The sequence below is a fragment of the Pocillopora damicornis genome, chromosome 2 (genome assembly GCF_964200805.1).
Source record: "Pocillopora damicornis chromosome 2, jaPocDami1.2, whole genome shotgun sequence".
NCBI lineage: Eukaryota > Metazoa > Cnidaria > Anthozoa > Scleractinia > Pocilloporidae > Pocillopora > Pocillopora damicornis.
The window spans coordinates 1,718,276-1,730,000 of record NC_142671.1 but is presented as its reverse complement, the minus strand read 5'-3'; the positions used below and the strand labels follow the sequence as shown (position 1 = coordinate 1,730,000).

At 40.1% G+C, this 11,725-nt stretch overlaps 1 protein-coding gene and 1 pseudogene across 5 annotated transcripts in view; one reads left to right on the top strand and one right to left on the bottom strand.

Moving 5' to 3' along the window:
- LOC149049477 (ryncolin-4-like) overlaps positions 1-11,725 on the top strand; it is a 48,423-nt gene that overhangs the window by 3,060 nt on the left and 33,638 nt on the right. Inside the window, exons 1-3 of one of the 5 annotated variants that reach the window (XM_089198427.1) lie at positions 420-911; positions 4,689-5,072; positions 5,526-6,204. In XM_089198427.1, the coding sequence (XP_089054553.1) occupies positions 875-911; positions 4,689-5,072; positions 5,526-5,800 (696 nt within the window). In that variant the 5' untranslated portion in view covers positions 420-874 and the 3' untranslated portion in view covers positions 5,801-6,204. Of the gene's footprint in view, positions 1-419; positions 912-4,105; positions 4,293-4,688; positions 5,073-5,525; positions 6,205-11,725 lie in introns of those variants that run through there. The other 4 variants (XM_089198424.1, XM_089198428.1, XM_089198429.1 and 1 more) reach the window with 4 other exon arrangements.
- On the bottom strand, positions 7,089-9,981 carry LOC149049480 (uncharacterized; annotated as a pseudogene).

Below are 11,725 nucleotides of genomic sequence, written 5' to 3'. Positions count from 1 at the left end.
TATGTTCTTGCTAAACTCCAAATGCATTGTCAATTGGAGCAGTATCATCTATTTCTATCAATGATGGCGTTATAAAGACAACGCTTGAATAAAAGAAATATTCTTAACTAAGGTATTTCCCGTTTCACTAAATGAGCTTATTCAGGAGCTTATTCGAAAGCTTCAAAATAGTCAAGGATAAATTTAGAATGACTGATGTAATACAACACTGCAAAATGATAAATACTTCCTCCAGGTAGTCATTAAAACAATACAAAATAACATCCTTTCAAGCTATCTTTCTTGACCGATGTTAGCAATTATTGCGAAGAACGAAAAATAAAGCTTTCAGTTAACGTTTATATAAAAATTGCAAGAAATTTAGGCAGCAACTTTTGAAATTTTGGTAGCAACTTTTTGGATTTTTGGCAATTTTTCAGCAACTTTTTGGCATTCCAGTGAGCAACTTTCCAGCCTTTTACGAGCACAATTGGGACAGGCCTATTGGGGGAAGATAATCATATTTTTTGGGGGAAAAGGAAGTGGGACAAGTCATCGAGAAGAGGCTACCTCTGACCTATTTTGGTACTCAGAAGTGTATAAGCGATGAGATACTGCTGCTTGTGGGGCAATATTTCAGAAAATATTTTTTAATTCTAGAGCATCAAAGTAATTAAATCAAATTTGACGCCCGCCAGTTCTACACATCCCAGGCCCTCGCGTCGCCAGTAGTCTTCTCTGTCATCAAATCAGTGTATACTCGCATGAAGATGGATTGTTCAGGATTAAGCTCATGAATGTGGTATGCATACGCATATGCGAATCACTCCACTATTCCCATGGAGAAGCGGCCAACACAAGCGAGGAAAGTTTCGACGATAAATAAGTCTAGCTGATGAAGACGCACCATGAAGCGAGGAGATATTTTACGGGTAAGCCTGTTTAATTAGTGTAGTCGAGGTATCCAGGTGCTTATCGTAAACTGAAATATTAATATTGTAAGGAAAAAGCTAAGCTAATTTCTATCCTGCATAGTGACATTCCAGACATTCCGAAAGACACAAGTTACGCTAGGACCTAAAGACAAGCACGCACAAAAAAAAACTATCTCTTTGAAAGGATAAATGAGAACCGCTTAAAAACGGACTCTGACACCAACTAATAGCCAAATGGGCAAATCGTGTAGCGTTTTACCGTAACATGAACAACGTAAACCACGTGTCACGAGGTTGCGAAAACGTCTATCCTCTACCGGCTGTCGCCTGGTCGCCTTAAAGGCACCGGAACAGTCAGGGTCGATTATATCGATTACAGGAAATTATGAAAACACTCGATACTATATACACCAATATTGAGAGTTAAACAAGAAAAAATATCTTAAATTTGGATTTACGTGTGAAAATGTTAAAGAAAGGTTGTTTCCGATATCACATCTTCAGACATCATAAAATATGGGTCGCTTTCCAAATCTTATTGCAATTTTGCGTCGTCAACACCGGAAAAATATCGGCTGCGTTTGGGCTGCCTCATCACGACTCGTAACTCTAGCTCTTCGGCTATCATCTTAGTAATACAAAGCGGAAACAAGGTACAAATTCTATTAATTTTCTGTATTAATTAGCTGTTTGGAAGAAATTTCTCGAAAAACCTCTTGATAACACACGTCTGGGTTTTTCAGTGTCTAAGTGCTTTTATTTTTGACGAAAAGGTTTCATCATTATCCCCACTGTCGTTACTTTCATTTTCAATATCATTGTTATTAACAGCATACACAACTGATTTTGACAGCTGATAAGCCAAATGAAGTCATTAATTAAACAAGTCGGGATCCAAACGTGATGTTCTGCCAAAGTTTTATAATATCATAATTTGTGGTAGATTATCATCTTTTTCATCAACAACTTTTGTTCTTTGAAGCGATAAGGAAGAGTCAACTCGTATTTTAGGCACCTATACCAGGGTTTGCGTAAGGTTTAGTGGCTGGATTTATTCCAGAGCCACAAACATAGATTGAATAATGGCAAAAAAATTATCATTAATGAAATTCATTAGGTCTTCAAAAGAAATTTCAAGACCTGATATTTCTACTGATACCACGCAATTGGGGTTTTTGAGTATCTTAGTGCTTTTATTGTAGACGAAACGTTTCCATCTTTATTCTTAAAGACGTTACTTTCACTTTCATTTTCAGTATCATTTAAGGCAAGAAAACTGAGTTTGCCGCTTGATCAAACAAATCAAGTTATCAACGCACCCAGTCGGGCTCCTAACATGATACTACACGAAAATGTTATAATATCATTTCGTATTCCAAGCTCCTATTTCATTCCAAGGCCACATCCATAAACTGAAGAGTGGCAAACAACTTTACGACAAGCAGTTTAGTGCACACAAATGATACTGTAACGAAGAGGAAACCGAGAATCTAGGGATTACTATTTGTTTATTTACCTTTGAATCACTTTTGGATATTGCAGGCTCTCGTGAGAAAAAGCCGATTAGACCACTCTTTGCGAGAGGTTTTGCGACGAGCGTCAGCCAACACCACACGGTTGACCAAGAAGAAGATCCTTAGCCTTTTTAACAGATCTAAACTCGTGTTAATGAATTACAGCACGTCTTGAATGTTACTTGATAAATAGAACGAAAACGTTGTCAACCAAGGTCATTACATCACAAGGGCAATATAAGGGTAGTTGAGCAATACGTTAAGAACATCATTTAAGAAACCGAAGTCGCGCAGGATAGTCTGGACGCAGAATATTTCGACTAGCGATGTTAAGGTTGATGTTCTCGCAACAAGTTTAGGATAAAGATCAGGACTACATATCGCTGGTTTTCCTGTAGGATCTGGTTGGTGTTCAGCCGCTCGTTACCCTTAACAAAAGAAATCGCATAACAAAGCTTTTATCAAAAAGGGTAGGGGGTTGGGGGTAGGGAGCTGTATACGGGCCAGTTATTAAGACCCGGACTTGGTTCGTTAATTTGAACAATCAACCATCAAACTCAGTTTTTTTTTTTCGTGGATGATAAAAGCACTCAAATGCCGAAGCGCTCCATGGGTGTCGTAAAAATTTCTTTCAAAAGGGTTAGTTAACTAAGTAGAACAAAAAGAAAATCAACACCCTATTTCTGCCTCGCATTATTCAGACAATGGCCGAAGAGCTGGAGTCATAACATACACAGTCAGTCAACGAGTACACAAAATTATACCCATCAAGCGTCTACAATCTTTTTCCTAATTGACATATCAATTTTGCAAAAAATCTCTCGGCTCTTTGAAGTAATATTGTTTCTGTATTTTATCCTAACACGGCCGATATTTTGCGATATTGGCGTTGCTAGAGCGCAATTGCCTTTGTATAGAGACGCACCTTTTGCATTGTTGAGGATGTAGTACTATAAGTAAACTTCCGTTTTAATGTAAAACCTATATTTAAGTTAATATATTCTTGCTAAACGCCAAATGCAGTGTCAATTGGAGCAGTATCGTCTATTTCTATCAATGATGGCGTTATAAAGACAACGCTTGAATAAAAGAAATATTCTTAACTAAGGTATTTCCCGTTTCACTAAATGAGCTTATTCAGGAGCTTATTCGAAAGCTTCAAAATAGTCAAGGATAAATTTAGAATGACTGATGTAATACAACACTGCAAAATGATAAATGCTTCCTTCAGGTAGTCATTCAAACAATACAAAATAACACCCTTTGTCAATCAAATTTTTCATTCGTCAGCGTTCATTCATCAAGTCTGGAGGGCAACTCCAGCATTCCCAAAATTCCAAAGTGTATATCTCGATATACGAACAGCTGTAAACTTGAACCAATTTTTTTTACCTATTCTTCGGCCACTGTCTTAGTGGCTGAAGACCTGGCCGCTAGACCTGTAGTAGATGATGATATTTTCATTCTCAACTTACATTCATTGAGGTAACGAGAATAAATCAATCGGAAGTTGAGTTGAAAATCGCAAATACTACTTGTGCAATCTTCAAGTTTTCCCGCTTGTATCGTACTTGTGGTAAGCAAACTGCCCGGCTGAAACAATCTGAAACTTTGACAGATGAAACAATATCGCAGGAATTTCAACCCGCAACATTCTGGGAGGTTCTGAATTCCATTGTGCTTTCAACAAAAGTTTCTTCAGTTTTTTAACTTTGCAGTATTTCAAGATATCATCGTATCATGTCTGTATCATTAAGTTCAACTTTGGTGCTCGGTGTGGCTTTAGTAGTCGCGTCTCAAATGTTATCTGAAACGCGTGCAGCCCAGATAGGGTGCATAACCAACACTAGGGAATCGGTAATATGTGAGTAAGATTCCATTCGTTGGCGTATTCTTGTAATTGTTAAATTTTAAATTTTGAAGCTCATTCTCTCGAAGTAGGTGCTTATCGACAAAGTGGTAGCGAGACAGGGTTGATTTTTAATGATTTTTTTCCTGTGCAGAAAACGAGACGGATACTCGTTCCCTGGGCGTATCTAAATCTCACAAAATTGTTACTGAACAGGTATCACTTCCTTTTCTCTAAAATCCCAAGTTGAACCATGAGTTGAGCTGATCATTTTTTCCTTTCGATGTCTTTGCTTTAATTACTTTTTTTCCTTTCCTTCTTCTCTTTTTCCTCGTTGTGGATGGTTGAATGCATGTACATCTTAGTGAAACTTTCTTTTGTGTTATATAAATTATTATTTCTCTTATTCAGCTAAGAACTGTGCTGAGCTTTTCAAATGCGGCCAAACCATCAGTGGTGTTTATACAATCGACCCTGATGGTTCAGGTGCCTTTAATGTCTATTGTGACCAAACTACAGCTGGTGGAGGATGGACAGTGATCCAGAAAAGGGTGGATGGCACTGTTGATTTCAACCGCACCTGGGAAGACTACAAAAAGGGATTTGGTGGCTTCCTCACTCGCGAATTTTGGCTGGGACTGAACAAGATCCAACGCCTGACGCAGAACAAGACAGAAAACAAACTTCGCGTGGATCTGGGAGTAAATGCCAGCAAAACTGTTTACGCTGAGTACAAATGGTTTGGTATTGAGAATGAGACAGCTGATTACAAGCTACGCATCGGCAATATTTCATGTAAGCCAATACATTCTTCCTTAATACTCGATCATTGTTATGGATGATCGTCGTCATCATCACACTTAAATATGGTAAATCTTACAGCTCTTCTTACACGTGTCTCTCGAACGACTGTATGCCTTGGAAATATCGTTTTTATTCGTGCATTCGTATACAGTTATGCATATCACACTCATGAGTCCAACCGTAAATAACCCATTTACTGGCAATTTCCCTGTGACTTGGTGGCAGAAATCCATCAAGTGACACGAAGGTCTAGGATGCATACAAAACTAGGTGCCAGATTTGATTCTGTAACTTTGATGCTCTAGAATTCAAAAGCGTTTTTCAGAAACATCGCCCTCATAAGTAACAGTATGTCATAGTTTTATACACAATAACGGATAATTGTCAACTGTGAAGCTAAAATATATTTAAGTTTATTTTTTACTCCTTCCTCTTTTTGTACAGCTGCAACTGTTCACGATTCCCTCTTCATTCATAATGGCACGTCATTTAGTACATGGGAGAGACATCCAGCTAATCTTGGTTGTGCATGGAAATGTTGGGGAGGATGGTGGTACCTGTACATTGATGGAGCTTGTACTGCTTATTCAAATCTTAACAGCGTCTGTCATCGTCGTGGAAGTTCTTACAAAATTTCCTGGGCAAAATTAACTGCTAAAGCTGCTAAAACCAATCCCAAAACATCTGAAATGAAAATCAGACCAGCCGACTTTTCCTAAAGCCTTCTCCCTGAGAGACCGATAATTTTGTTTCGGGAAGATTTTTTGTGTGTCATGAAACGAATTTTGTATGAAATAATTTACCGGATCCTCTTACAATACTCTATAATATTCTTGGGTGGTTTGATAAAGTTATCTACGATTTATCAGGCAACTTGATTGATTTGATGAGTTTTTTTGTGGATATAAAAAGCAGAATTTTGTTGATAGAACTGAAGTTTGAACCGGTAAACTAAATATGTCCTTGCTGTCAATTTTAGGTCTAAAAATAACTTCCTAACGGCATCAATTAAAATTAGGTCAAGTCGACTTCATTCTGAATGATTTATTTTAAGGTCAATTGTAAACGTTTTGCGAAAACGTTGAGATAAATTTTGTGTAGTAAATAAATGAAGTCATGAAAGCTTATTGTATGAATGATATTTGTGATCAAAATTAGGAATACCACTTTGGTCCCAGACTTATGAAAATCCTTTGACTGTTTGTTGGGTTTGCCAACTTTCAGGAACTTAGCCAGCCCCCCTCGTGTTTAGATGAGGCTATGTTGTAAACACGGACATTGTCCACTGTTTAAATCAATTTAAGAGTTGTTAATTTGATTAGCCGCGAGCTTTACAGCAAGCAGAAAACAAACCTGAACCTAAAGTGGATAGACGGATACGTTCAATGTGCTGTGCAATTGAAAATGAAAGCGAAGCGGTTATGTTTCCTGGGACGATGGTTTGTACTAGACTCAGATGTAATGACGTAATTTTCAGAAGTAGAGCTGTCATGATCGATGCCACACTTCCAAATCCCTAGTCGCTTGTTGGAAATAAATCAATACGCTAGTCAGTTTCTAGTGAGTCTTTTTCAAGGTTGAAGACACATTAAAAATAGAAATTCAACGGATATCGCAAAAAAACTTTTATCAGTAGCCCTACTGATTTTGAATGCTTGTTTATGCCACGCTTTCAAGTAAATCCAACTTTGGTGCCTCTCCCGCTAAAAGCGGTCCTCTCGACTTCCCGTCGGAAAAAGTTTTCTTTTATTTTTTGCCCATGAAAAGGGTTTAGGACACATGTCTCAAAAATAGCTAAGTTGTATTACAATTCTCTTTTTTTGCGTCGCCACAAGCCAAAAATGATTTTTGGCCAGACCAGCTTTGTTCCATATCTACAAGGGAATCTCTGAACTCAGTGTTGTACAAACGATCCAACTGCGTGCTTAGCATTTCTTCATGATCACTCTCAACGAAATTGACAGACACGCCATCACCACTTGATTCGTCCATGGGACCATACGCTGTCTATCCTAAGGGCGTATTCACAGCATAGGACTGACCTTTAGTCCTTCTTCTGATCTCTGAATTGTTATCAATAGTATCTGGTCGGTTGCTTCCGATAAGGATAGAGACTTTGCGTTCGTCTACTTGTGAGAGATAGATACTGTCAAGGTGAGGCCACTTTCTCAATTCTCTGTTGTTGGTAAAGTGCTTCTCTCCAATAGGAAGGCGTTCAGTAGTTAAAACCTGGTCGAGGGTGAACTTTGTCTTTCCCTCTAGGGCTTCTATCTTCAAGCTGGCTCGACGACCGTATTCTTTCCCTTCATGATTCACTGTGGTAAGCCTGAAATCTGTGGACTCACTTTCAACGCCCGATTCTTCCAACAGTCCTCCTAGGCAGAGTGTGGCGTCTGAGCCGTTGTTTTGGAATGCGTACGTTGTAATCTGCTTATCACTACCCGGACCGCTTACTTTCACTGAAACTACCTTAAAGCAAACCCTTGGCCGACTGTTTCTGGATGTTTCAACGGGAGCAGATTCTCTGAAGGTACACGATACGGTAACTGGCTGGGCAACCAAAGAAGGATTCGGTTCGATGGGTGCAGCGGCTGTTCCACCAACAAAGCTCTGGTTTATAATAGCTGGTCCTTGCTCGACACTGCTCGTCTTCACTGCAGGGTCTGTGGTATTCCGCTTGTCAGGAGGGTGGATGATGAAGTGGTGCCTCTTCCCACACCCCAGCTTTCGACAGGTAAATTTCCTCATGCAATCTCTTTTAAAATGTCCTTGTCCCAGGCAACTTCCACACAATCTCTTCAACTGTACAGTTCGTAATCGTTCTTCATAAGGTGCACTTCTAAAACTCTCACACTGCCAAACCGCGTGTGAACCAGAACAATGATAACACTTTAAGGTAGCTGATTTCGCACCGCCAGGCCTTCTGGGTGCGTTATTGTCGGCAGCGACATGAAGGGTAGTAGCTCTTCGGGGTGGCTCTTGTCTGTCCCTACTAACTGATCTTATTTCTCTGTCATTTTGCGCAGGTGATGGCTTCAGTTCTTGCCCAAAACGATTGTTCAAGCAATCAGCCCTCTTCTGGATAAAGCTCAAGAAGTCGGCAAAGTTAACCTGACCCTTGGATTGGATAATATCACTAGCAATATCTGTAAATTTTCGTTTCAGGCTTTCATTAGGCAGTTTCCTCACCAGTGTCAGGATCATATTTTCTTTATCGAGACGAGCTGCATAACGGGGCCCCATAGTAGTTAACACTTTCTTCACATCTTCAAGTCGTCCGTTGAAGTCCATTACATTACTTTAAACTCTCCAGTTTTCTCAAGTGTACTTCGGCCACCATATGGGGTTGACCAAAATTCTTCATTAGGGTTTTCCAAGCTTCTTCATATCTCTGGCCCACGGGAAGATTAACACAACTCTTGATTGCATCCTTGGCCTTTCCAACACAATGTGTTAGCATACGGGTCAATCTCTGAGAATCATCGGTCACCTGGCTCTCGATGTGGTCACGAGAGTTTACAGTAAATTCAGCATATTCCGTGGGATCTCATCAAAACTTCATCAGTTCTATCTTTGGCTGCGAGGGACCTTGCTTAAGTGCTTCTGCTATCGTTAACCAAGGAGCCATGTCTGCTTGAGGTTATGGATGATGCACTTGTTGTGCCGACTGTTGTGCAAGTTGCTCGACAGGGGTGTGAACTGGTTGAGGAGCTACCTGAGCTTCGGAGGATGTACTCCTATAGGGTGTTCGCTGCTCACTTACATGCTGTTTTAGAGGGGATGAACTCTCTTTCCTTTTGGCAAATTTGGGCCTTTTGTCTCTTTCGATGGGTGTACACGAGGGATGCTGCAATGCTAACAGATTAGGTAGGGATGCGTAAAGGGATGACACATCACTCAGGGAAGGAATTGATGCTGACAACACCTCCTGTTTGACTGTCGCCTCCTTGGGCGTTGCTACTGTTTGAACATGAAGTACGGGAAGCACACCCGGCAATGTTTTAGATGATGAGCTTATTGGGAGGCGTGTTACATCAGGACTCGCCTCCGGGGCCAGGGCTGGACTTGCCTCGTCTACTCCAATTCTGTCATCTGAGTATTAGCTTTGTAATTCTTCTTATTCCATTTTAAACTCGACCGCAGCCTTCTTTACTTCTATTTCTGCTGTCATCTTTTCCAGTTTCCTCGCTAAGTCAACCTTGCTTCGCTTTCTTTCCTCCTCAAGTTCAAGTTCTCTTCTTTTAAACTCAACTTCCTCTTCTTCTAAGCGACGTTCTAAACTCTGCTTTTCTTCTAAAGCCTCCATCTTCAATCTCGCTTCTACGACAATTCTTCTCTTTTCCTTTACGCTACTACGAGTGGAACAGGAATCCTCTCCCGTCTTACTAGACCGACGCGAATGGCGGCTCGATTTCGCGTTTGCTTTCTTCATACTTCATGTTAAATTTCCATTCGCTGATATCAACATCCAGAAGAAATTTGCGCTCAATCTCTTTCTCGTAACTTTCTTTTGCCACAGCTTCCATTCCTTTGTTTTGCAAATACTTTTCATGAGCATCTACAAATCTGTGAAAAGCATGTTCATAATCATCTACACTTCGAAGTACTTCCTCCTCAATTGCTCCGCCAGCGAGAAAATCTTGAACTAAATTTAATTTCTCACGTCTCCCAAATGTCCCGCTCTCCTTGCTTTCAAATCAATCGCTCTCTCAATCCTAAATTCCTCTGAATCGATAGTCTTCGATGGCACTATCTGTCTTTTACTCGCCACAAATTCAGACCTGGAAGCCGCCTTTTCGGATTGTGTAACCTGATGAGATGAAATAGTGTTTTCGTGACGAGGTCCTTCGCTCGGTAGCAATTCTTTCGTAAGCGACATACGTTTCGCTTCACCTGACATCTTGTTAAAACATCGACGCGGAGAAAAACTTTGTACAGACCCAGTGTCTCTACTTCGTGATCAAGGACAGCTGAATACTTTGATATGCGTTGAACTGTATTATTATTCTATGCAAATTGGCAAACAAACACCATCACGCCGAGCGAATGAACTGGAACGAATAAATAAACTAGCTAACCAACGGTTCACTAACGAACGATTGAAAGTTTTTCGTGCCTAGATCACTGAGAAACCGAATAAGCTCGAAAACACAAATTACAAAACATGCCATGTGCTTTTATGAAACTCAACATCTCAAAATGCACAAAACAGTCAAGTAGGCCAGCGGCTCACTGTATTTAAACTGTCCTGAAGTGTCCTACTTGAAGCCAACATAACAACAACGAAATTTAGCAGAGAACAAAGTATTTAATTACGAGTATTTATCAAGATCAATGGACAAGTCCGTTTATGGTATCGCCACTATTTAAGTAAAATCAATTATTCCGGATTCCTATCAGCACTACCTGCAAAGCAAATTAAATTTAGTAGTGCTTATGGAAGGTACATTTCTTCCCTTCCTGTTTACCTGCAGACCCCACAATTCGTGAAGCACTGTTTGAAACTCGCTTTCAGGCAGGCGAATGCCAAGATGGCGATGTATCCTCTGTTAATTTTCAGAAAAGTGAATTTCACGTGAAAAGTTCCAGTAGGTCAAAACAGAAACATCTTGTTCAGTTAAAAATTCCAAGCTGCACTTGGGAAGGGTGGCAGAAGTCCCAATACCCTTGCAAGCATTTCTTCGCGGTGTTCAAAGGCTACCGAGAGTGGGACTTTAATGTCCTTCCAAAGGACTATAAAACCAGTGTATTTATCACTCTCGACACCGAATATTTAAATGTTAATTGCCTGGTCTCCGGTGAAGAAGATGCGCAACTGCCTACTGCTCAAATAAGAAAAGAAAATTCCATTGAAGAGACAGAAGATGCATTTAATGAAAGCAGCCCGTCAGAACTGCTGGATATCCAGGAAACTTCTGAGGACATCACAGAAGCACAAGGTGGTGGAGGAGGAACTGAAGGGGTTAAAACTGGTCAGGCTTCCCTCAGCACGTGCACAAGACTTAGAAAGAACCTTCAAAAGCAACTGAACGCTGCGAAAGATGTTGCTTTTCTCGTAGATAACAGCAACATACTCAGGGAGGCATTAATTGGCGTAAGAATACGACGTGCTGACAAAAAATTGTCCCAAAAATCAGGCCTTCCTCTTAGAAATAGTCCGGTAATGAAAACATTTAAAGCGAATAAAGTTGAATACCACCAGGTGTTTCACAAAAAGCTACCTAAACGGAGAAAATGGAAGAAGAGGACCTCTACACCTATCGTGTTGCCAGACAAACTTGAAGGGCGCCGAGAGATGACGAGCGAGGCAGCCTAACGACAAGAATATTGATAGATATATTCGAATACAACTTATTTAGTCATCTTAAAAAAAAATAGGTATTTACACGTGAAAACTTAGGGAACGAATTTTCGTCTTTATGATCAGATCATCTTTTTCTATCGCATAAAAATTGACAAAACGTTCCTACCACTTACATTGTTCATCATTTTTTTCAGCAAACTGAAGAAGTAATTGTGGACTTGACTTTGAGTAGCGAGGAAAGAGACCAAGACAAAGTAACAGAAAATGCAATTTCTGAGGAATCCAAGCAAGCAACAGGCACTACACGGTAAGATCATTTATCGTGCTAAGCTCTGTGATT